The sequence below is a fragment of the Scardinius erythrophthalmus genome (genome assembly GCF_964197995.2).
Source record: "Scardinius erythrophthalmus genome assembly, chromosome: 12".
NCBI classification, from domain to species: Eukaryota; Metazoa; Chordata; class Actinopteri; order Cypriniformes; family Leuciscidae; genus Scardinius; species Scardinius erythrophthalmus.
The window spans coordinates 31,818,719-31,846,185 of NC_138232.1; the positions used below are offsets into that span (position 1 = coordinate 31,818,719).

Sequence of the window (27,467 nt, forward strand, 5' to 3'; positions counted from 1 at the left end):
GACCTTCTCTGCCTCTATAAACACTGAGCACTTTATTAATATGCCTCAGAGTGGGATAAACTCATCCAGCACTGGTCTCATGTCTGGCCCCTTGGGTTTTTGTCTGCCCAGCGGATACCACTGATCTAATCATCCCATGCTTTTTAATTCCAAGTTTGTGATAATCATAGTACAGCAGGGATAATATTAGGTACAAATATTAGAGTTGTTGAATAGGGTATATCATTGGCATTTTGTTCACATACATTAAGGTTAGACATCAGTTAAAATCTCAGGACTACACAATTACAAACTGATTAGAAATAAATGTACTATTCTCAAAACATGAAATTGGATTGGATTTAAACCCAAAACCAGGAGGCAATTTCTTTTAAAACTTAAAATTTCCTGCCATTGTAATTTTGTGCCAACAAAAATATGTTTCTAGTTGCAGAAAATCAAATGTACTTAAGACCCATGAGGGGTCTTTGATGGCTAAAGTCTGATTACACTTTATTCAGCACAAATAGGGCTACAATATTATGTGAGCAACATGTATGTACATGCTTGTATTTTTTTAGACAATAAAATGTATACTTGGTTATCAGAGCCCATCCTGACCTCCCTGGGCCCATAAGCATAATTCTGTTAAGGGGCCCTCCTACCTGACCCATGAGCCATGTAAACCATTTGCCATTGCCACACAGTCACACCTGACACCCAAGTTCTCCCACTACAATCCTCCCTCCTTTAAAGGAACACACAGACTTTTTTGGGATTTTAGCTTATTCACTGTATCCCCCAGAGTTAGATAAGTACATACCCTTTTCATCTCTGTGCATACCGTAACTCTGTCTGACGCACCCACCGCTAGCCTAGCTTAGCACAAAGACTGGAGGTAAACGGCTCCAGCTAGTATACTGCTCCCAATAAGTGACAAAATAATGCCAACATTTTCCTATTTACATGTTGTGATGTGTGTCACAGCGTGTACAAATAACAAGGTCACATGAGACACAGCCATTTCTAACCGTATACATACTGGGAACTATATTCTCAGAAGGCGAAGCACTGCTACTTCTGCGGAGTGATTTAGTACAACTCTGAGCGAACTCTCTGCCCCTCACCACAAGGGCTTCTCAGGTGCTGCGAGCAAATCACTCTGCCCAAGCTTTGGCGGCAAGTTTGTGATGCAGCAGGCTGGTCTTCTCCGCACACATTAATACGATTTTATATTTTGGATGTTCATGCTATTCCGGGCTCACACGTACTTGAGCCTGTAGCCTCAGACGAGCACGCATTCGAATGACATCACCATCTGAGGCTGTCAAGTTCAATGTCAATTTTATTGACGTGTTACACACTTTATTCACAGTTAGTTGTACAAAGATGTATTTCCCATAGCGCTCAGTGCAGCATTTCATTACCTCTTTTTCAGAGAATACGGTTACAGCCAAGTAACCCGAGATGTTTATCATGTTTAATAAGATAAAGTTGCTTGATTTTAAAGTCCAACTGTGGTGAAAATTAAGCTTTTAATATTGTTTATATGTTTATGTGGTGTTTTTAATATGCTTTAAGACAAACCATGTGAAAAACCTTGCTGTTTTCTCAATTTTGTTGTGTGTTTATTTCGATGTTGAGAGGATAGCATGTAGCACATATTTACATATTCATCTAAACGGCGCTCTCAGCAGAGTGGGTGGCGTCGGATGTTTGATAACAGAATATCGCTGCTCATGTATTTCACACTTCGTTTTATCCCTAAGTGAAGAACGAAAAAGAACTTTGCCGTGAGTATATCAGGGCCTTAAAGGGTTAGTTCACCCAAAAATGAAAATTCTGTCATTAAATACTCACCATCATGTTGTTCCAAACCCATATGACCTTCGTTCATCTTCGGGACACAAATTAAGATATTTTTGATGAAATCTGAGAGCCCTCTGACTCCTCCATAGAAAGCAATTTAATTACCACTTTCAAGGCCCAGAAAGGAATTAAAGACATCGTTAAAATAGTCCATGTGACTACAGTGGTTCAACCTTAATTTTATGAAGCGACGAGAATACTTTTTGTGCGCAAAAAGAAACACAAATAATTACTTTATTCAACAATTTCTTCACATCTGCGTCAGTCTCCTACGAAGTTTACGTTGTAAATACAGTGCAGCGCTTCCGGGTTCTACATCAGAACACCACCTCATTATTGGCCAGCTCTTGCGTTAGCACCACACGCATGCGTCTTGGTGCTCACGTGAACAGTGTTGGCCAATACGTTCCGTATTGGCATTCTGACGTAGAACCATAAATGATGGAGTATTTTTAGTCGATTTTGTGCCAGCGCGTTCATCGACCCCAGAGGGTTAAAGAAGCCCAGACCTTAAAAAATCTATTGGAGAAGCTGCAGCAACTTCAAAGTTCAAATGAAACTTATCATCATATAGTAATTTTAAGGGCTTTCGTGCCATAGTTCCTATAACTATTAGAGGAAATACACATTTTTTGGCGAGTTCGCACCACAAGAACTGGGAACAATTTTAGTTATGGGAATGCCTTTGGGGGGGACTAAATTAGCTTCTACTCCAGAGTAGGGTCTAACCCAGCACAATAGGAACTACCGGTGACGCAACTGTACGCTGATTGACTGACTTGAAACATATGAAACACCAGCATCCGCCTGTCACACGTGGGTGCTGTAAGTGCACAAAGAATAATAGTTCAAAGGAAACAGTCTTTATACCTATGCTGCACAAAACAAGCAGGAGAGGAGAAACTCAAGAAACACAACCACTACACTTAGACGAGACCGGACAAAGAACTGAACAAAACAGGGAGTATATATACACAGTTTAAATGAGTTAATTTAATGACAGATGAACGGAATCATAAATCACGGGAACAAACTGGCACACATTAGGAATCTAGGTCACACAGGCATGTCCTCATTGTGTAACAGTCCAGCTGTGGGAGGGTGGGGGTTCCGGAGGAGACAGGGACCCAGGCCACAGCCAGTGAGTTGTTCCATGGCGGAATTGCAGGAGGAAGGAGCCATGGTGGAGACCTGGGAGAAGGGACGGAATCGGTAATGGTGAAGACCCAGATGGAGCCGAGGAGACACTGCAGGTCTGGAGGGTCAAGGTGGAGCTGACAGCTAATGGAACTGAAGCAGAGGCGGGGATCCGGGAGACTGCTGTGGAGCCAGTGGGTCAGATGACAACTGTGGAGCTGGAGGGAAGGCGGAGCCTGGTGTAGCTGAAGGGATGAATGACAGGGGTGTAATTGGACGCCTGACCAAGGCGGAGACGGGGAAATGACTTAGCCCAGCCAAAATGGTAGGATGACAGGTCAAGGTGGAGATGTGGGAGCATGCAGCCAAGGCAGAGCCGATGGGTCAGAGCACCGAGGTGGAGTCTGGGGCTCAGTGGCTGGAAGCGGAGATGGGTAATCCTTATGCCTAGGCGTAGCTGGGGACTGGAAGAACTGTCTGGCTTTGGTTGAGGAGGTGGGAGAGGGAGTCTGGAAAGGATTTCTGTAGATTTTGAGCTGGCAGGAACCAGCGGGGACGCAGGAAACTCTGATTTGGGCAGAACCACCAGGGGCATAGGAAACTCTGGAGTTGAGCCAGACCAGCGGGGGGCATTGAAACTTCTGAGCTGGGCGGGACGAGTTGGGGAACCAGAGAACCAGGGGGAATCCTCTGCATGGCCAATGGTAAACGCAGACTCATTGCTCACCAGCACACACTCTACGAATGTGGTGAAGTGCTCATGATGACCAATTCCTGGGAGAGATCTTGTATGAAAATCAAATCAGATCGTAAGGAAAAGGAAAAACGAAAACATTTTTCACAGCTCTGTCTCTTCATGATACTGTTGCTGTAAATGTATTGCTTTACTATTTTCTTTTATTATTATTATTATTATTATTATTATTATTATCAAAGTAATAGTAGTATCAGCAGCTGCATTTCAGTATATTAGTTTTATATTAGTATGTAGGCTAATACTTTTAATTTATAATGATAACAACCTGTGCTCTAAGGCCAATTCACACTGCCAGAAGTGCAAAAATCACAGTTGCTGGGTTTCAGTGTGTTCACCCTGTTGGGACCAGGCCTGGAAGATGCTGTGTGTGTGTGTGTGTGTGTGTGTGTGTGTGTGTGTGTGTGTGTGTGTGTGTGTGTGTGTGTGTGTGTGTGTGTGTGTGTGTGTGGACATGTTTTTCTACACCGGTGGGGACTTAAACCTGAATGCACACAGACTCATGGGGACTCGTGTCACCGTGGGGACCTAAATTGAGGTCCCCATGGGTACAAAAGCTTATAAATCATACAGAATTAGTTTTTTTGAAAATGTAAAAATGCAGAATGTCTCCTGTGATGGGTAGGTTTAGGGATAGGGGCAGTGTAAGGGGATAGAATATACAGTTTGTACAGTATAAAAACCATTACGTCTATGGAGAGTCCTCACAAAGATAGTGCACCAGACATGTGTGTGTGTGTGTGTGTGTGTGTGTGTGTGTGTGTGTGTGTGTGTGTGTGTGTGTGTGTGTGTGTGTGTGTGTGTGTGTGTTTGCATGTAAGAAATACAGGAAATGTGAGAACATGCAGGAGACGGAATAGACAAAGTGATTGTTAGAAGGCCAAGTACCCATGGTGTGATCAGGGTTAGCTGAGAGCATATGTGGAGTCGAACAGCTGGACAGACAGTTTGAGATTTTGAGCAGAGGAGGTTCAGGCATGGTCAGAATCAGAATGTGGGAAAACTGCCTTTCACAAAGATGAGGTTATGGGTTTCCACACATACGAAGGCTGATGCGTCCACCAGATCAGATATGCTGTCAGCTGTTGTGTGTCTGTCATTCAGACCCACGCCAAACAGCCCTGCTGGCATGAATAGATGCACTATGAGCTCTGAGTACAACCAGTGGGGGACTGAGAAGAAATGCTGTGCAAAAAGAAATGCAAAAAACTTTTGCTTGGATTTTCTCTTAAATAACTGCAGTACTATTTTGTGCAGCTGCCCACGGAAAAAACAGTATTGAAAATGTGTAAAAATGACTGAAAACTATTCACAGTGATAAAAGGACAGCACTGAAACTAATTTATTTTGGGTGTTATTGTTGTCACACAAATTTTAAAGGATAATGAGATTTGTTCATACACTGAAAGTCAAAGAGGTCTAATGTCGTTTAGAGCACAACATTCTTCAAAATGTCTTCTTTTAAAGAAATAAATGCATAAATGGAGACAGCATATGATAGTTTTGGTATTATTCCAATTAAATATATTTATTTATATTATAATTTAAAAAGCTATGTACACATGGTATTTAGATTCATCCACGTTGCATTTTATTGGTATTAATGGTCAAAAATTAATTGTTAATTTGACTGACAATCATTCATGAAAATTAAAAAGTAACCAAATTAGGTAAGTTACAAGCAAACAAGTACACTCCATACATGGATTTTATTCTCAGAAGAGGAGCATTAGTAAAACTGAGCTGCACATGGGCTGCACATCTGTGTTCTTGGAGTGTTGTCCATTGGGACACAAAAGGATATTGAGTGTTACTCACATTTTGGAGGGCAAGTAGAAGTGGCCAATGACGTTCAACTATTAAAAAGAACACGCCTTCTGTCTCTTTCTCCCTCTATCACAATGAGCTAAGAGAAGGAAAGGATAGCTCATTGCATTGCAGTATTGGTTTGGCTACTTTTGCAAGACGCACCTGATAGCATGTTCTGAATGACTCGTGCAGCGGAAGAACTAGTGTATGTACAAAGATGAGGTTCAGCTGGGGCTTGACTCTCCTGTTTATGCTGGACGTGGGTCCTCTTAATGCCTTTTGGTGGACCGGTCAAAGTGTCACAAAGGGCCCCACAGTGGACAAAGACAGTTCTGTCAGTGGAACGACCAGTGTGGACAAGAACATTGGTGATGTTGGGTCAGATATCATAGATGTAGCCAGAGGGATCCAAGGATTTGTGCAGAACTGGGACCAGAACCCAACTGTGAAATGGAATAGTGCTGTCACCTGGATACCTGGTCTCTCCTCGAAGGATGGCCATTCGAAAAAGGGTAATGATAAGTATTTATCAGAGAAAGTCAAACATGAAATAAATGTCAAAGGTTCCTCAGGTGATGCCAGTGGGTCTGGCTTAGGCTCAGGGCCCACTTTGGATTTGGCTCAGGAAGGCAAAAAAACAACCAACCTTAAAGGGACGTGGGTTACTGACAGCAGGATTAGCATAATTAGCACCACCGCTTTCCCTAAGGATTCCACAAACTGCTTACCAAGAGGCTCTGACTGGCCTTTTTGTATTTCTCATGGTGAAGTAAAATTTTCTCTACCTAATTTTTTTAACCACACCCATGCAGAGGATGTGGTAGCTGTATTGAATGAATGGGATTGGCTCCTGCGTTCAGGCTGCCACCATGGTTTGGAATGGTTTTTTTGCCTACTACTGGCACCAAGATGCCATCAGCCCTCTGAAAATTCTGGGATAGTCCTGCTACCCTGCAGGACATTCTGTGAGGTGCTGCTGGACAGCTGCTGGACAGTCCTAAAGGAGAGGGGCCTGCCTGTGGCCTGCCACACCCTCCCAGAGGGACCAGAGCCTAGTCAGCCATGCATAACCGTTAGTAACCACAAAGGTAAAACTGGGATGCATCTTAAACTTGTGCTGCTTGCTTGTTGGTATGTGTGTTGATATGTGTTATGGGTGTGCTATCTACCGTGAGAGGCACAGGTCACTTCCTGTCTGCCAGCGGTTGCTCTGCTCTGCTACTGCTTTGCCAGGGTTTAGACCAACATTTAGGGATACGCTAACCAGCAGAGAGTTTGCACCCATGCACATCTGCTGTGATGTGAGGTCTGCACCTGCATGCGTGGCTCAATGTGAATCCGTTAAAATTATGTGCATGCATGAATACTAATTACATTATCATTTTTTATACATTCTCAACGTTCATTTCAGAGTTCTGTTTGACCCATAGCTCATATTTGTATGTAAAACCTGTGTGCAAACCTTTTTAAACAGAAATTATGATTCATCAGTACATTTGCACTTAAATATAAACTACAAGATTTCAAAAAAGAAAAAAAATAATATTATTAAAAAACAGAATAAGTAGTGCACTACAATACAAAATTAAGTGGGTCACATTTTATATTAGGCTAGATGTCTTTAACTATGTAGTTACAGTACATGAAAAATCATCCAGGTGTACTTGTTCTGTTCGTGCTGTTTTGCAAAACACTTGCTGCTATTGAGGTGGGATACGGGTAAGGTTTGGGTAGGTTTGGTGGTATGGTTAGGTTTAAGGGACTTGTCAACAATGTAATTGTAGATGTCATTACAGAAATTGAATACAACTGTAATTACATGCAGGTATTTTTAAAATATAAATAAAAAAAAATAAAAAAAAACATTTATGTACAGAATAAGGGCATTGGATCAAATCATTAATTTAAGTGTTAGTACACAGTAGTTAAAGGCACTTAATGCAAAATGGGTCCATATATATAAAAGTTGTTTATTGTATTTCGACTAGTTTCGCGAGTGGCACACTTGACTCCACTTGGAGATCTTGCTGCGCATGTTTGTTTAAAGAAAGTTACTAATACAGGAGAAAATCGTTGTGTGGAAAACTGGTTCCAAGTTTGGTTTAGTATGCTAATTATTGTGTGTGTGCAAGTTCCTTCTTAAGGAACAAGTCCGTCTATGCATGTGTATACACCTCAAATTTTGTGTCAGTTCTTTGTTTGCGCGCATAAGTACTTTTATGCAGTTATGATTGAATGAGACCAATGTGGCAATATACTTTATATTCTGTTATATTCTGTAATGGGGGAGGGGGATTTGGATCATTCTGAGGGCCTTGTTCAGACTAGATGCCAATTCGGCTCTATCATGTGGCAATTATTATAACAAGAAAAGCACTTATATTACAATAATAATTTATATATTATTACATATTTTTATCAGTCTGAAATCCAAATGACTTGTCTTTCTCTATTTTTTGTTCTCTCTTATCTAGCTCTGTGTCTTTTACCTGTTCCTTGCTCTTTTGTTTTCTTTCTAAACTCCAGACTGAGCTTCTAGTCATCTGTAAACACAATTTTTACTGTTGGTAACCGCTACATAACCTATTCTTAATTGCATTTGTATGAGAAGAGAGAGATCACAGAGGGATACAAGACACATGAAATCTTCAACACATTATCATGGCAGTTCGTAGGTTAAAATTTAGGAAATTGGTGGTGAATTTGTATGAATTCATACATTTACTTAAGATTTGACTACACCACACTGAGGGATAGATTTAGGGGTGAAGCTTCATGATGCTTGCTTTTTAAATTGTATGTTTTCGTTCAAATCAAAATATAGGAATTCATATTAAATCATCAATTTATAATAGCTGTTTTCTCATGAGACCAGGTTGGAAATCTGCAGGCCAGCTCAACCATATATCACAATAAAATTGATTCCCACCATGGTGAATTGTATGTCAGAATTCTTGTCAGACACAACCCCAGTTTGACCACCCAATTCACTTGCATATGTGTGAGTCGTGGTGGATGTACATGAACAATCCTGTATAAGACCTCAGCCATGTTTGATAGAGAGATGGCACTTGGACTAAAAAGCAGATTATTGTGTGTCTGCAAGGCCGCATTAATGCACAGGCTTACCTGGGCTGAAGCCCAGGGGCCTCCCAAGTTCAGGGGCCTCCCATGTTCAGGTTCATGATGAGCTGAAAAGGTCATATTGTTTTGTAACTTGTCAGATTTTGTCGCTGTATGTCACTAGTCTCTATACTGTGAAGTCGATTGTGGGAGTTGGTAGTGCTGTCGCTCTATCTAGTTATTGGTAGACTGCTCGTCTGGCCACATCTATACAAAACACCATCACAAGTGATACAACTATATTATTTTAATTTGACTATAGGAATTAGGCTCAAAGAAACAGTATGCTGTTGGGAGAGTGTTTTTATATTACCACACAGCAGTGTTCAGTGGATTAAATAATTTACTAGATTAACGATCGATCAATCTACTAATTAAACTCTCTCAAACTGTCATAAATTACTAAAACGTCATCCGAATTTGACAAATAATACATTTTCTTGTTCCTAATAGTCAACATAATGCAGGGGAAACTGTAAAATGAACTGCAGCAGTACTAAACTTGCATAATAAAACTACAACACTCGAACTATAAATGTATGAATTAAACTCACTGAGACTGTTGACAGTTTCTTTTCCATGCATCATTTTATTATATCTATGTTTGTGGTTAGTTCCAGTCAAATCATATAAAACAGTGAAATCGCCCTCGAACTCTTCTGTCTTGCCTGCACTGCACTCGAGACGGTGACATGAGCTCCACTGAAAGGCTTCTTTCCTATTGGTTGTCGCTCGCGAAAATCTCTTCTCATTGCTTCTCATTTGCATAAAGTTGAAATTTAGTTGCTGTGTGTGGTTGTTAAATAAAGTGTCTTGTGTTTAGGCTCAAGTGGGCTCAGTGATATGTTTATTAAAATTAAATTAATTAATTAAATTAATTAAAAACAATATTAAAAAACTCACTGCTGTAGGTCTCGAAAGAAACTAATGCATTTTGTGATGTAGATTACCTAGATATTACACTTTTTAAAAATTAGACTCTATAAATAGAGGGGATGGGGGGCCTACAAAACCTCTCAGTCCCGGGGCCTAACATTAGGTTAAGGCGGCTCTGTGTGTCTTTTTAAAAAAGGAAGTAACTTTCTTTGCATGCTGGGTGTAACAAGATTCTCTCTGAAAATTACTAGACACTGGGCACTCTATAATCAAACTCAAGTGCCTTTATTTCTAGCTATGAGGGACTTTTTTGAATGATGTGCAAGAAGTGTTAAGAGTCTGATAGAAAAAAGGATTCATTGTGAAGACAGTTGTGAAGATCTGTTGTGAGGGGAGAGCAAGTCTCATCTCACACAACGTCTTCCTTGATCATTTAATGACCTTGCATGTTTATGACCAGCACTGGCATTGCAGTATGATGCAATTAAAAAGGATATTGCTCTGATCTAGCACTGTGGTCTTGTTGAAAGCACCATGAAAATCCCAGAGTTCTCAGAGGCAAGCAACTGCCAAAAAACATATTAAAGATTATCGTGCAGACCATGATGTAGTTTTCTCTTCTTTTTTCCCCCACATCTAGCACTGCATCCAGACTTCATAATTTCACAAGATTACTTTGTTTCAGTGCATTTTTTTCATCAGTATTATTTGTCCAACAAGGTATAAAGGGTGCTGAATTACAATAATTGGTAGTGGCAGCTGTTTCATGCTGGTCATTTTCTTGAGTAACTCTTTGTCTTATCTCTTGGGAAGCAGGGGCTCAGATCATTTTTTGAAGGGAAAGTTTATCTTAATTTGGTCTCTGGAGAGTCCATGAAGTATCAGTTAACAGGATCCTCCGGTTACCATCTCATGCATTTAACTCCCAATTACCTACCCAGCTGTCAGTGGTCTGTGGATTTACGACCATTAAGCAACAATTTTACCTTACAAAGAAGGGTTTTTTTTTAGGATATTTGCATTTTTAAAAGTTTTTAGTGTTATTGGTGTCAAATGTTTGTTATTTTTTGTACTATATTACTAAACTTTATTGTGTTTAATGTGTGTATTTAGTCATGATCTAGGCCTATCACAGCTGAAGGATACACATGTGGGAGACAGTCTGGAATAGAGTTCTCAACGGGCCTGAAAATTACAACCCGACCCGACCCGACCCGGCCCGTGGCTTTTAAAGCCCGGACCCCATGTAACCCGACACATCATCATGAATTATCTGTCCGAACCCGGCCCGCGGCCCGACGATATATTTTTTTTTTTCTCATACACGTATTATCATGACCAGCAGACGGGAATTCAAATCAACCTTTAATGTTCATGCCTTTTAACAATACAAACAATACAAACAACTTTCCAGACCTCTGATTTTCTCACTCCTGTAGTAGCAACGGTGAATTCACCTGCGGCAAGTTTACTTTTCACCAACTTCTTCTCCAGGCTAAAGCCATGCTCGCAGCGGCGTCAGGTCTGCCCCCGCCCCTCTCCATGATGCACGTTGCACCCAGCAGCCACACTTTCTTTACGGTGAACAGCAGCGATGATTAATAAATGTTTTTTTGTTTTGTTTTGTTTTTCACTGAGCAGAAAAGATTAAGCCCGAGGTCCGACCCGACCCGAGTCATTTGCTTATATTTTCGACCCGAACCCGGCCCGAACCCGTGGGTCCCGTCGGGTTTGTCGGGCCGACCCGACCCGTTGACAACTCTAGTCTGGAACAGTTGGACAATAACACTACTTTACTAACATTACTTTATGCATAGATTGTTTAAGTAGTCCAGAATGAAAATTTACCAGAAGGCTGCTTTAAATTATTATAGGCCAAGCACTGAAAGTGCGTAGGCACCTATTGAAATCGTTGCCGTTCTTATTATTCTTCCGCTTCTTCTTCCGCCATGGAAGTCTATGGCAGCCCATAGAACTGCTTGTGGGAAAGTTATGAAATTTGGCACACTGTCTCTAACTCAATCCCTCTAGTGCCACCAACTGTCCAAAGTTTCACTCATGTTTATGCTAATAACTAATTTTACGTAGCGCTTGTGAAAAACAGACTTAAGGCTGTATCTCCGCAACGCTTTATCGCATTCAGACCAAACTTGGTACATGTCATCACAAGCATGACCTGAGGCAACATGCTGCATTTTGGTGCAGCACCACCTACTGGTCCGGAGATACAAAAAAATGGCTAACTTTTCTTATAACTATTAATGATGCCCTGAAGGAGCCTGAGAAGTTTTGAACCAGTGCCACCTAGTGGTAAAATTTAAATTTCAAATGCTTATAACTCTGGGTGTGGTTGACTTATTTTCATCTCCTTAGATTCCTGAATCCTTGCCGAGTCCAATGATACCAAACATGCTAGGTTTCGACTTATGGTTATGTAGCATTGTGATTTAGCGCTTAAAAAACATTTGTTTATACATATAAATGTCTATAACTCCAAAACGAAATGAGATATTTTAACCAAATTTGACACACATATGTATGGGCTCACTCTGAGGACACATAAACTAATTGGTGGGATTGTGCCTATTGATGGCGCTATAATGTAACAAATCAAGGAAATTGCCATTAATTGGAATATTAATTTATATTAAATGCTACACTTTATGAATGCATTGATGTACCATTAAGAAAATCGGTATTTCATCGGCACCATGCCTTGAAGTTACTCAAAAAGTTTCAGGGCAGCGTCACCTTGTGGTAAAAAAAGTTATAACAAAATTTCCAAACATGCTAATAACTTTTGAATACATTTGCCCATGTATTCATATGTTGCCTATGTAATGACACTGGTCTTATTATATTCCTTGGGTTATGCCGAAAACATAGATACCAATTTTGCCATACTTCCTGTCCATCTTTATTTTCTTTTAAAACCTACTTTTTCTACCTTCTCCTAGACCGTTTGTCCGATTTTCACCAAAATTGAATCGTATCATCTCCACACTGCGCCGTATACCACAGAAGCAAAGTTGAGGCATGCTGCAAAAATGGCTATTCAGGCTTTATCTCTGCAATGCCTTGACATATTGACACCTAACTTTGTATGTGTCAATGTCACCTCACTCTGACCACACCAAACAGTTTCATAACTGCACCACCTATTGGTCAAAAGTGACAAACTATTAAATCATAGTATTAGTATATATGACTGACTGTATATAAGTTTTTTTTTTTTCACCCATTTTGCCTAAAATCATCTTAAAATGTCTTTAATTGCTCATTGTTGCAGTTGGTCAGACACTCCCAGACATGTTGGCATGGTTTGTTGTCTTCTTTGCGCTTGGCTCTGATAATTGCTGCTTGCAGCTATATTTTCCTTTGTAATCATGTTTTGAAAAGATTCCTTGCTTACACTTACACTTTTAAAATATTTTTTATCAAATGTACGTGTGCATCGTGTAGCAAATTAGCTCAAAATAAATATTAATAATCAATCATAACTTGTAATAATTAATTATGAATATTTGGATCAGTTAATAGAATTAATTTAATGTAGTAAAATTAATATTACAATCAATCAACCTGTTTGTCCTGTGAACACTCACTCACAATTGTTTATTAATTCTAAGAAATATTTATTTCCGGGGGAGGGAAATGTCTTTCTTACTGTACAGTACTACTAAGAGCCTGTAGTCAAAATCTAAATTGTAAAATAAACTTTGTTGCAAGCAGAAAATCAGAACCAAATACGTATTCTGCAATGTTTTTATTAACTTAATCACAAACATAACTAATCTAAACACACATAGATACTGTACATGCATAGGTAAAATGGTAAGTGACAGAATGCAACCGGAAGCAGGAAATGGGACTATGGAAAAGATCCATTTAACTATGAAAAGAACTATCAGATTATCATTTTTTTAGAGCACCTCATTAAATGTATTCTTGCATGGCCTTTGCAGTGAAGACATTTTGTGAAGTTCCTGAAGAAGGATTTTGATGGTTCCATGAGTCTCAATGGATTTTTTAGTGTTGAATGAAGAAATGTTGATGAACTTGAATGGTTTGTTTGACTCTGTTCTGGTTGAAGGTTTTATCTCTCTCCATGAGCACATGGCTGAGCATGCAGATGCACATGCAGATTGTGGCCTGCCAGTCCTGGGCCAGAGAAGGTACGCAGAGCAACGAGGAGAAGCGAGGAAGTCGGAAGAGTTGATGGCTGTCCATTCAGTGATAGTAAAGTTGAAGTTTTCTTCTGAGTTGGAATGAAGAAATTACAGTCTGTATCTGTTGGAAGAGTGAAGGCATAGCAGGCTGTGGTCAAGGCCTGCCGGTGCCCATGGGTCCCAGTGGGGGTCCCCACAGACATCAACCCAAAGAAGCAGCAGTAGAGGCCAGAAAAAGAAGAGAGGGTGAATTTGTTTCTAATAATGAGAAGGGTGGAATTTCCAAGCGAGAAAATTCCTCTGTTGGTGATTTATGGATCTTTGTTTAAGCGTGCTCAGTTGCATGTGCAGCTGGATTGGTTGCTGATGAAGAACTATGAAAGATTCTTGTAATACTAATATGTTGTGCAGCTATCGACATATCATATACACAATTATTTAAGACATAACTGACTGTGTTTACGGGGATACTCGACAAGACCGGAAGTGTGAAACATTTTTCACAATCATGAGGCTCAAGCCCCTGCCCCTTTTGTCTCAAAATGTATTGTGCCCCTCTCTGATAGATGTAAATAATAATAATTATTAATATAAATATTATAATAAATAACAATACACGTATACACCATTGCCACTAACAATAATAATACAAAAAAAAATATTTTTTTATTTTTATTTTTTTGTTTGGCGGAAGCATGTGGCGGAGTTGAAGTGGTAGTAGGCGGAGTTTCCTGTAGCTCGCCACGCCACGAGTCTTCAAACTGCACGGGCAGCAGGTAACATTTCTTAACGAGTCTTTCCTAATGAGCTGATGATCTGGTTCAGGTTAAATAGGGCAGAGGACCTGCACCGCCATCGATTATCTCGCTATTTTGCCCTGGTGATGCAGGAGGAGAGAAGTCCTCCACCTCCACAGAACCCTGCGCGCTGCCGTCACTGTATATGTCGCTGTCCATCTTTACTATTGTTGTTCAGGTGGCGCGTCGATCTAGGCACGGAATTTTTTTTTTAACCGGAAATCTATTATTTGCAAAATATATTAATTTATAGTGTGTATATAAAGTATATAGTTGTTTATAATGACATTATAATTAATATGTACATTTAATATGTTTTATTCAATAGAATTTGATGACAGGGCGTTCAGTTACTTTTGAAATGACAGAAATAGTGTCAGTGTATTGCCAGCTTTTAAAAAAACAACTTTTTTTGCTTACGTTTTACGACACATTTGTAATGATATGCAATAACAATTATCCCTGCCGTGCAATACCACACCCACACTCCCCTCCCCTTCTCACAGCCATCCACGCCCATCTCAGTTGCATTTTTCAAAAACAGTGTGAGCTAGACTTGCGCTGAAATAGGGGGGTTTCATGACCCTTTAAATAAGGGAGACATACAAAATGTGCAGAGCAGTGGGTCACGAGGACTGGAATTGAGAACCACTGCATTAAGCTAATAAGGAAAAGTTACATTTATCCTACCATCCCAGATAGCAAACTGACATTGAACCAACATGGAAACGACGTCTCTCCTGACATTGAAACAACATCACTTTGCTCATCGAATTAACGTTGAATCAACGTCAGACACGCCATTCAACCGCATTTCAACATTGAATCAATGTTTTATTTTCAACGTAATAAATAGTAAAGATTGATCCAACGTTGAAATTTGATTGATGATTGATACCCCAGCTAACAAAAAAGGTCCCCAGAACGTCCCCTAAATGGCCTGTGCGAACGTCCCCCCGAACGTCCCCATGTGGAGTCCGCTTGATGTCCCGCGGACGTTCGCGAAGACGTCCTCCGTACGTTCAAGAGGACATTCACAGGACCACCAGCGGCCATTCGGAACGTTTAGGGGACTTTCGCGTTTAGTCCCCTGAATATCATTATATTTTATTCTACTTCTGGCTAACCAAAGAAAACACACACGTTGTAAGGAACAAAGTAAATGTATTTTATTTGAACAAAGGTGTTGTGCTCTTTCAGTGTGTGTGTGTGTCTTCAAACGCGCTGGCAGCTGTGTGTGTGTGTTTGTCCGTCAGCTGTGGGGTTAGTCCAGCAATTCTTCCCCTTGGCATCTACCTAAAACAACAAAATAAACACATTCAGTAGTATTATGATTGTATATGTCTATATAATATATCCATATACGTTAAATATAACGTCGTCTCGTCTCATCATAACATTAGCTTCGTAGTGTTAGCATACGGTTTGCAGCGGTAACGTTACACGGCAGACAACTTAAGCAAACGTTTTAAAAGGTAACATTTTTTATATAATTTAAAGATGGACAGTGGTTACGGTAACTAATGTATACTAATTTAAAAATTAAAAATACCTTTTAGACAGACGAAAGAGAAAACACAAGGCCGCGTCTGAGGAGGACCGTTATAACTGTCACTACAGCTGAGCGTTGCCATGGATACATGGTGCGTACCATAAGGAATGACGTCACTCGCTTAGGTGCACTTGATCGTCACTTGCTTGTTTCTCCCCGTGTAGCTATATTACACTCCTTTTTTGTTATTTGAGCTGCATGTGCTATCAGTCAGAATAATTGTGCAATAATTAGAATAACATTTTTCCTAAAATAACTTCTTTTGAATAAAACCAGTCACCTTCGCCTGACCAACAGTTTGATAATTTAGGATAGGATAGGACAGTTAGGATAATTTTATGTCTTACCTGTGTTATTCTCCACTTTCTTCCCAGCAATGTGCTTTTCCATTCTTCACGTTTTCCTTGGCTGCCGTTTTCCTCAAGTCGATGCATTCTTTTAGAGCTCCTGCATTCAACCTTATTTTCTTCATGCATGAATAGCCTATAAATTGTAGCTTATATATGACCCTGGATCACAAAACCAGTCTTATGTTGCACGGGTATATTTGTGGCAATAGCCAACAAAACATTGTATGGGTCAAAATTATAGATTTTTCTTCTATACCAAAAATCATTAGGATATTAAGTAAAGATCATGTTCCATGAAGATATTTTGTACATTTCCCACGAATCCCACCTTAACCCTCTGATGGTCTTCGTTTAGGAGTCACGTTCGTGGCCAGATGTATAAATCTCAATAAAAAAAAAAAAAAAAAAAAACATTACCCATAAGACTGGTTTTGTGGTCCAGGGTCACATATTAAAATATGATATTTGAATCAATTATCATATTTTGATGTTTAAATTATAACGCTGAAAACAGTCTTGTGATTTGATTACATCTTTAACTAGTGATAGAAGTTACTTTATTATCTTAACATAATTAAAACACTAACATTTTTAACAAATTTAATTTTACAATTAATTCAAATATTTTTAGTTTATTTGCATTTAGCCTATATTTTTGTTTAATTATTCTTTTGTCTGAGTTGCAAGCTGTCAGGTCTGATGATAAAAGAAAACGCATGTGCGACTGGATTTTGCAAGTGTTGTCATGGAAATGGCAGGTGAGGGACGAAATAGGGACGTTCGCACAGTGGCCCGGACAAATGTCCTCAGAACGTCCGTCACCGAACGTTACAAAGCGGACCAAATGCGAACGTCATCGGAATGTCCGTCAGCGAACGTTACAAAGCGGACCAAATGCGAACGTCATCGGAATGTCCGTCACCGAACGTTACAAAGCGGACCAAATGCGAACGTCATCGGAATGTCCGTCACCGAACGTTACAAAGCGGACCAAATGCGGACGTCCTCCGAACGTCCACTCGGGAACGTTACAAAGCGGACCAAATGCGGACCTAAGGGGACGTTCGAAAAGTCCGGGGGACGTCCCCTGTTAGCTGGGACTAACCTTTACAACTAAGAATCAACGTTGAATCGACGTCTGCCTGCTATCTGGGATGCTACTGTAAAAGTTGCGGCAGCACGTGAGTTATGCTTAACAATCATAAACGTATAACTCAATTTCAGCCGCATTCTGAGTCTGACAATGTCATTCGTTTGTATCCAAGGCCAGTGTTATTAGCATACGCATAGCAAAATTTAAGTTTTGTCCCCCCCACTATTTCCCAATGTAAGATTTTATTTTGCATTGCCTGCCTATCTGCCGATTTCGGAGTCTCCAAATGAATCAATTCTGCAACTTTTAAATACATAATTAATTTTTTAAAAACGAAATTATAGGCTTAAGTGCAGGGTCTGAAAGTTGGTCGTTTTGTCGCTATGGTTACACTACACACATGCACACACACCGTTGGCGGTGCGCTCAAACTCATCTGTCAGTTGTGCAGTTACCCAAAATCTCCTGAATGAAGTTAAAACCCATCATGTCACTAGATTAAATAAAATCGACTAGCAAAAATACAGGAGGCCGCCTTATTCTTGTTCAGCTGCTTAATCTCGTTGTCAGTCGACCATAGCCGCTTTCCGACCAAGTAGTTACAGGAACTTAGTTCTAGGAACTGTCCAATTCTAAACAGTTCTAAGAACTACTCTCCCCCAAACTCGGTTTTGCTGTTTGCGTTCGCACTGGCCAAGTGACCATAGGAACTGGTCACGTAGGAGGGGTAAGGGAGTGACGCAAGCACGGTGACTTTTATTTTGACGGCGCGACGGACCTTTATTTTGGACAATGCTCCAACAATGCTCGCATTCTCTGTGTTTATTAGTTAGCAATCTGTCTAACAGTACTGTTTAATATCTCATTAGATAGAACTGTTATAGAAAGTAGACAGTATATGAAAAAGGTTATTAGCCTAACGTTATGCCGTGTGGTTGATGTCCAGTGTTGCTAGCTGGGCAGATAAACATAAGTTAATCATGTTTGGCTTGGTCCCCTCAAAGTTGCGTTGGATTTTCTCTTCAGCATAAAGGTTTAGAGACCCATCTATCACTGTTTTCCATGTTTGTATAGTTAGTTTATGGAGTAAATATAGGCTATAATCTGTGTGTTTACATTCTAGCTGTTTAAAAAATTGCGGGTGCTGGTGTTCCGCGTGCGTTCGGTCAATCAGCGTACACTAATGTCACGGGTAGTTCCTATAGTACTGGTTTAGACCCTACTCTGAAGTAGGACCTAAATTAGTTCCTACAAATGGAGTTCCTAGAACTAAAATCGTTCCTAGTCGGCGTGTTCGCACCGCAGGAACATCCGGGTACTTTAGTCAATAGTTCTAGGAACTGTGAAAAGGTTCCTCCGGTCGGAAAGCGGCTCATGATCGCGCACCGCTCGCGCATGCCATGCGCATCTAGGTAGGCTACTGTGGTACCGATAGTGTAGGAAAACCGTGGCGTTTTCTACTACGTAATTACGCGCATGCGTAGAACGGATCGTGCAGATGGAACGGATCATGTACCGACAGCTACTATTGATACTTTGCAGTCACGTGACTACCACGGATACCTGGCGGGCAACAAACGGGTATTTTCAACGTTGAGTCCTGTAGTTCCAGGACTTTCTAGTAGCTATCAAGTCTGTTAGCGAGCTAGCTGCATAACTATGGACTAGGATTAACTCTAAGGTAGCTAAATTGTGTAAAGCAGACAAGTTTTTTTTAAGATAATCGAGCAGTAATAATTCCTCCATAAATAATCTAGCTCTACTGTTGGGTCATCTCTGGTTCTCATTGAAAATCATAGATATCGCAAACCTCAAAACAACCTATCACACACTTCTGTTATTGTTAGCAAAAGACGACAGCTGTTACTGTGCGTTCACACCGCCACCGGCGAGAGCGTCAAAGTGCCCGGAAATAATTCATTTTCAATGAATTTTGCCGCTCTCGTCAGCGGCGGTGTGAACGTACAGTTAGCCTAGCTTAGACTCATAACACAAACAGCTGACTCGCCGAACCAGCTGGTGATGAATACTGGTGGTATTGATTGACAAAACTACAGTAACTTAAAGACACGATTAATTACATTATCATACACCCATTGTATTCAAACAAATGTTGAAATTACCTTTGATGGTAATTTGCACAGACGTGTGTATACTGTGAAGGTTGCTTATCTCATCTGCGGTTAGTGCATCCAATTGCACAACAACTATCTGGCATGTCGTTTACACCTCAAAAACCAACTTTTGTATAGTAAAACTGGCGACCCTTGATTAGTTTACTAGGTTTCGTTGCTGGAGAACGACGTTCTTGCCCGCCAGCCAGTACTTGTGACGTACTTGTGACGTCACGTGCAAAGTATCAATAGACCCCTTTTGCGCCGACGTCACAGTTACGTCACGGCGCTAGCAGGAGGCAAAACAAACGGAAAACTGGAGGCGGCCAATACAAACCAGCACAGATTCGGCTACATAATAAGGAGCTTAAATTATTTATTTATTTATTTATTTATTAAAAGTCATCTTGTTGTGTTCTTGGGTGCAAGAATCGATGAAAAATGAGTATGCTGTATCTGGAATTTTTTTATTTCTAGAAAATATTCATATCATTAAAATTGCACCGTAGTGTCACTCTTTACATTGTCGTCTTGGCGCTGGCTAGGCAGAACTGCGGATTGAACCACACAAGTCTCACAAATGAACCGAAACTCAGCGTATAAGGTAGCCTACTTGCCTGACAGACCTGAGAAATATCTATAGAAAGCTTGAAATGTCTTCTTTTAAACAGAACAATTCAAAATGAAAGAAAGCAGACTGCTGCTTGTGCACAGTAAAATCTCCAGTGTTGAAATCCTGGTGTTAAGGACTTTTAGAGTAAAGAGTTAATTTTCTGGTGTTGAATTTCAAGGGATTAACACTGCTAGTGTAAACCGCACCCTCTGGGTGGTGAAAATATGTGGAGTTAAATTAATAACACCGAGAGAGTGTAATTAGTTACATCTGGGACATTTACGCGCTGGGCGCGACCAAACTAGCTGAAACTTTTTTCAAAGACACCATTTTCTTTGACTCGCGATGCAAGGCATACGAGGAGGGAAAACGCATCAATTAAGTGTTTTATCGCATTTATACATGCATTTTATAACATCATATTGTTTTATAACAATATGTATATGCTGTGCATGGCTAAACTGCTCTCAGAGGGGCATTTTCCACGATGCGCGATGTGGAGCAGACCAGGATGGTGTTGCTTTTTAACAGGGAAATGACGAAAGTAAGTGTTTTAACTAATTTACAATATGTATTTTATAACATATTGATTTATAGCAATATTTAAATGCTCTGCGCGCTTAAACGAGCCAAAACTTTTTTTCAAAGGCGACATCTTCTTTGACTCAATACGGAGCTGACGACGAGGAGATTTGCTTGTAACGTTAACAGGGAAAACACCGAAAGTAAGTGTTTTTACCTAATTTACAACATGTATTTCGTGGCGGTATATTGTTTTGTAACGATATTTATATGATGTGCGCACTTAAACCTTTCTCACAGACTAAAGGTACGTTCACACTACACGCGACCAAGCGACGTGATACCATTCATTTTCAATGGGGAGCGGGCGACTTCCGGCGACACGCGCGGTCGCGACCATTGGCGACTGGATGGGGCGTGTCTGGCGACGCGACAAAGTTGAGAAATGTTTAACTTTATGCAAATGAAGAGCGACTTTCGCGAGCGACAACCAATAGGAGTGAAGTCAATGGAGCAAACGTGATCCGTCACTCTTCAGTGCAGCGTCTGACCGAGGCAAGATGAATGAGAAGTTTATTTTAGCAGTCAGAAACTGTCCAATAGTTTATGATATGTCTCTGTGTACATGCAGTGGTACTCGCTGTGCTGACTCCGAGCCCGAATGGTTTCGTGAACTCAGAAAGACCAGTATTTGCCCATTTTCTGCAGTTAAATAGCCGCGATAGCACAGGGCACTCGCTGTTTCTCATTCATCTTTAATATTATGCATTTTATGTACTGATTCCATTTATATTTAGACTTTTCCTTCCAAAATGTTAGCTTGTAGCGGCAAGAAAACAGATTTGTTGTCTACAACACGTAACATCCGTGAATGTCACTCACAAATATTACTAGGCAACCAGAAGTGAGAACGCCCACTAACGACCTCACCGCCAGCCACTGGCGACATGCAGCGATAAAGTCGCTTGTAGTGTGAACGGGGCTTTACGTTAGGCCCTCCATCTTCTTTGACTCGTGACGCAGTGCAGACACGGAGTTTGCTTTTAACAGTGAAAACACCGAGTAAGTGTTTAAACTTATTTACAATACGTGTTTTATAATGTTATATTGTTTTATGATAATATTTGTGACGTGCAAATATCATAAAGTAGCCTATGTATTTATCCTCAAACTATCTTTTACTCTCGTTTGCCAGCACACCTAACGTATAACATTAACTGAAAAACAGAAGAATAACTCCACAAATGCACGTGAAATTGTCACTTTATTTCCTTATTTGGAGGACCAATTTTCTTAAAATTGTTAATTCTTTCAGATTAAATATGTATGCAAAATGTATTTATCAGATTTACTTTTGGTTGATGTTTGGATATGCTTTAAATGTATTGATTTTGCTATTTATGTTTGCTAGGAGCATTTCTATGATGCACCAAGTAGCTACTAGCTAAGAGTAGCAGGCTGGGTGTTTAAAGACTGTACAGACTAGAACCTGGTGATGGTAAGATTTAACAGATAACATACATGTATGAGAGAATCATGGGCACAAACATTAAAAATAATCATAGCTTTGTTGCTATTTGGTACATTTTCTGTGTTTCATAACACTCATTTTGAATTTGTCCAGTCAAATTATTTTACAAAGGAAAATCTTTTTTTCTTTTTTTTTCCCTATTTTTTTTTTTTTTTACTTAAAATGAGTTTTCAAACCTTGTCATGATTTGACAGGTAGATGTTTTCTTGCTGTTTAATTTTAGACTTAAACAGAAAAAATCTGCCCATTGCCTGCCCCCAACATCACAAAGCCACAACAACGGAGCAAAGATTCTTCCGGCAGCTGACTATTTAGTGAGATTTCTTAAGGTGTGTGTCTTAATTTATTCTTAAAGGGATAGTTCACTTTGAAATTAAATTTTGGTATGTTTTAGCTTACCTCAAGGGCATCCAAGATGTAGGTGTCTTTGTTTCCGCAGTAGTTTCAATTTTGATATTTTTAGGTCAAACCGTTCTTGTTTGTCAGTCATATAATGCAGGTCTATGGTCACCACCTCTTAGAGCATGCACAGAGAAGTCCAAATTAAACAATTCCCCATCGTAAGTACACATTGATGGCCTAAGACACAAAACGATTGGTTTGTGTGAGAAATCTAACAGTATTTATATAGTTTTTACCTCTTGTACACAACCACGTCCAAGTGATCTGAGGGCACGCGCGCTTCCTGGTGTGTACGTCACTCATTGTTTACCACTCCCGGATGAGTTTGCGCGAGCATACGTAATTGTTTTCTTTTACGTCGGTTTAAACATCCCGGATAAGCGCAAATTAGTACCATTTCTATTAGCCGTCTTACCTACAATCTCTGTTCTGTGTAAACAATGAGTGACATATACGCACGAGAGATCACTTCCGGCGCTTGCGAAGACTAAGCCAGAAAGCGCGCACACGTCATACACCAGGAAGCGTGTGCGCCCTCAGATCACTTGGATGTGGTTGAGTACAAGAGGTAAAAACTATATAAATACTGTTCATTTTCTCACACAAACTGCTCGTTTCGTGTCTTAGGCCATCAATGTGTTCTTACAATGGGGAATTTTTTAATTTGGACTTCACTGTGCATGCTCTTCGAGATAGTGACCATAGACCTGCATTCTATGACTGACAGACAAGAACGGTTTGACCTAAAAATATCAAAATTGAAACTACTGCGGAAACAAAGACACCTACATCTTGGATGCCCTTGAGGTAAGCTAAAACATACCAAAATTGAATTTGAGTGAACTATCCCTTTAAAGGGTTAGTTCACCCACAAATGGAAATTCTGCCATTAATTACTCACCCTCATGTTGTTCCAAACATGTAAGACTTTCTTTCATCTTCACAACACAAATGAAGATATTTTTAATGAAATCTGAGAGATTCCTGTCCCTCCATTGACAGTCCACGCAACTACCACTTTCAAGCCCCAGAAAGGTAGAAAGGTACATCATTAAAGTACTCCATGCGACTCCAGTGGTTTAACATACATTTTATTAAACTATGCAAGTGCCACTTAATTTATAAAATATTAATTTCCAACATGCGTTCATGAGATAATTAAAACACGTGCATGTTGTTAATGCAAGAGCAGATGTTGTTGTGTGATTGTGCATTGAAGATTAAAATTTTGTAAATAAAGTTGAGTTAAAAGTGTGTAAAAAAAAAAGTCGTAAAATTGAGGTCAAACCACTGGAGTCACATGGATTACTTGTGATTTTCTTTATACCTTTCCGTGGCTTTGGAAGTGGTAGTTGAATAGGCTGTCGATCAAGGGACAGAAATCTCTTAGATTTCATTAAAAATATCTTCATTAAGTGTTCCGAAGATGAGCAAAACTCTTACTGGTTTTGAACAACATAAGGGTGAATAATTAATGACAGAATACAAATTTTTGGATGAATAAAGTATTTAATTTATTTGGAAATCAGTAAATTCAAGTCTAAATCTTACCAAAATAGTTTCTTGTTTGAGTCACAAAAGTCTAAGATGGTTGAACTTTTTCCACCATAAACTTGCTGTATTTATAAAACACAAATTGTATTGATTGTAATTGGTCTGGTTTTGTGTTGTCTAGGGAAAATTGGATCTGCACAGCCTTTCCTTTTCTGTGAAACACCTATGCACTGAACTTTACTGGACACAACTGATCAACTCATATTCTGCAATTGTTTTCCATCTGCTGAATGTTGTTGACTCAAGCACTGCTGTACTGTTGCAAAGTCGAAGGTACTGAATCACCTTCAATGACACAGGACTTACATTCACTGACATGTACAGGACTTGAGGTATTACAGACCATTTGAATAAGCAGCTTTCATATAATTCTGGTGACAGAAATGCCTATATTGTGCCTTCATTTATTTTAAAAGTTAACCTATGATGTAAAGGGGCTTGTTAGTTAATAAAAAACTATTTTGTTAAAACAACTGCTTGCATTTTGCCTTTATTTTTAACTTTACATTGAACAGAATTCTACTATGATCACAGACTGAGGTTACAATTTAACTTTCTGGATTGTTTTGAAATAAAGGTTTGAAAGAGTAAAATAGTGTGTTTATCTCAAAGAGTTTTTTACAGTTCTTTAAAGTGGCAGATGCAGAACACTAATAAGAAAAACTGGTAACTCCCTGTTATGTTTTATCAACACCAGGATGGTGTAATATTTGACTCCTGTAAGGTTGAGAAGATTGTGATTTCCATCCTATTAAAAGTGTTAGGTCAACACCAGAACAGTGTAGAATTTTAACTGCACCCAGCTCTGTAACAGTGTTGTTGTTCTCTGCATTGGTGTTAATATTTTACTCTCTTAGTGGTGTTCATATTGTAACACTGTGTCGATGTTGCGAGAGGCAACACTTTTGAAAGTGTTGAACTAGCACTTTGTGGGTGGTTCCCATATATACACTTTTGAAGTGTTGAAATTAACTCTATTGGTGTTGATTTCCAGATTTCAAATTTACTGTGTGTAATCCGTATGAAATGTGCATTTCTCTCTGGCGCGTTCACTATGCGAAGATCGCGAGTCAGCATCGTCAACTTCATCTATGCAGGGCACTGACGCAGAAAACACTTGTTATTAATAAACAATTAAAATGTCTCCTTGCTATATTTTACATATTCATAATCATTACTTTTGCCGGTTCTTTGTGACAGCTTTTAGGTGCTTTATTGGCAGCGCCACCCTTAGGCTATGTTACTTGAACGCGTCACCACATCAGCAACGAAAACAGGAGATTTTTTTTTCAATCCCTGTTTTGGCAGGGGAAAAACTGATCAGAAAATGTAACGAAACGTTGTAGAAATGTAGTGGAGTAGAAAGTATAAGTAAAAGTCAAAAGTAGCCTATGCACTATTGATTCTACTTAAAGGGATAGTTCACCCAAAAATGAAAATGCTGTCCACATTTATTCACCCTCATGTTGTTCCAAACCTGTATGACTTTCTTTCTTCTGCTGAACACAAAAGAATATTTTGAAGAAAGTCAGTAACCAAATGACTGATGGACCCCATTGAAAAAAATACTATGGAAGGCAATGGGGACCAGCAACTGTTTAATTACCAACCTTCTTTAAAATCTTTTGTGTTCAGCAGAAGAAAGGAAATCATACAGGTTTGGAACAACATGAGGGTGAGTAAATGATGACAGCATTTTCATTTTTGGGTGAACTATCCCTTTAAGTAAAGTAGCCTACAGATAGGTAAAGATACAACTACGTGAAAAATGTAGCCTACTTCAGTAAAGTAACGAAGTAGGCTATTTGTACTTCGTTACATTCCACCACTGCTGATTAACAGTAATGTAAATGCTAAATGTGCTAATACCTGTTGATACTACAACAATGCAAAGTATATGCTCTTAACCTTGCAGTTTTTCACATATCATGTAAGACTCAATTTCTCCATTTCTTTGCACAAAACTCTCCAGAAAATGCCATTTAATGGTTTATTTTTCAAAAAAAAATTCCCGGGGGGGCATACCACCAGACCCCCATCGGGAGAGCACCCCACATAATAAATCCCAATTTAACCCCTGGTTGTAGTTATATTAGATTGCTTCTCTCTGTTTTTATAATCTACTATCTAAAATAAAAATAAAAATCGGGGTATTTACCCCGAACCACCCTAGCATTTACTGTCCCCCCCAGGTTCAAAATTGCTCCTACGCCCCTGGTTATTAGCTTGGGGAAATACATCTAGTGAAAGGAAATTTTAAGTCCATGTCCAGCTCTAAATTGTAAGGAATTTATATCTTTGATTTCATAGTACACTTTACAATAAGGTTCATTTGTTTATTATTCATATTAACTAACATTAACTAATCATGAGCAAAACATTTGTTAGGCTACTGTAGGCCTATTTGTTAACCTTAGTTAACAATAATACAACTTTTAATTGTTTGTTCATGTTGTCACAGTCAGTACATTAATGTTAACAAATACAACTTTTTGATTTTAAAAATGTTTTAGTAAATGCTGAAATTAATATTAACTAAGATTAATAAATGGTGTAGAAGTGCAGTTATTAGTTCATGTTAAATTTAACTAATGAAACCTTATTGTATAAGTGTTACTGATTTCATGATAGCTAACACTTTAATGAATACATACATAAAATTTATAACATCAACATAACTAAACATGAATTCCTCATAATTACCTACTTGATTCTCTGTTTTGTTTGGTAAAGTAAATATCATCATTTCCCTATTTTTGTTTGATGTGTTATGCATTCTAATTGTATCAATATCTTTTCATTGGTAATGAAGAGAGGCTTCTGACCTACTGCTGCTCTCCATCGAGCGAGATATTCCAAATAATTGTGAGGAAGTCATTAAAATATATAAAAACACAACAGACAGACGGGTACTGCTTTAAATACAGGTGATTTATTTAAAAAAATGTTTTTTTAAAAAGTGCCCTTTTTGGTCCTTCCCCCCCTGTCCCGGAGGAGGTCTGTGCACGCCTCTGCTAAAGACTATCTGTTGTTATTGAAATATGCTTGTCCTTAAAGCTGTTTGGTAGCTATTGGAAAAATGTTTGAGCTTATGTTATGAGGGTGGGGGTAGAACCCAATCGCAGACAGTATGCATTACACAAAAGGTTTATTGGGACAAAAACAGAAAACAAAACCCACGAGGGGGCAAAACAAGACAGAATAGACTAATAGACTGACAACA

The 27,467-nt window shown here is 39.3% G+C and overlaps 1 protein-coding gene across 4 annotated transcripts in view; it reads left to right on the forward strand.

Moving 5' to 3' along the window:
• Positions 1 to 27,467, forward strand: part of col18a1b (collagen type XVIII alpha 1 chain b) — a 164,203-nt gene that overhangs the window by 23,984 nt on the left and 112,752 nt on the right. For 3 of the 4 annotated variants that reach the window (XM_081380994.1, XM_081380996.1, XM_081380995.1), the window contains exon 1: positions 5,654 to 6,060. The exons of the other annotated variant lie outside the window; for it this stretch is intronic. In XM_081380994.1, coding sequence (XP_081237120.1) covers positions 5,766 to 6,060 — 295 coding nt within the window. In that variant the 5' untranslated portion in view covers positions 5,654 to 5,765. Of the gene's footprint in view, positions 1 to 5,653; positions 6,061 to 27,467 lie in introns of those variants that run through there. 4 annotated transcript variants of the gene reach the window in all.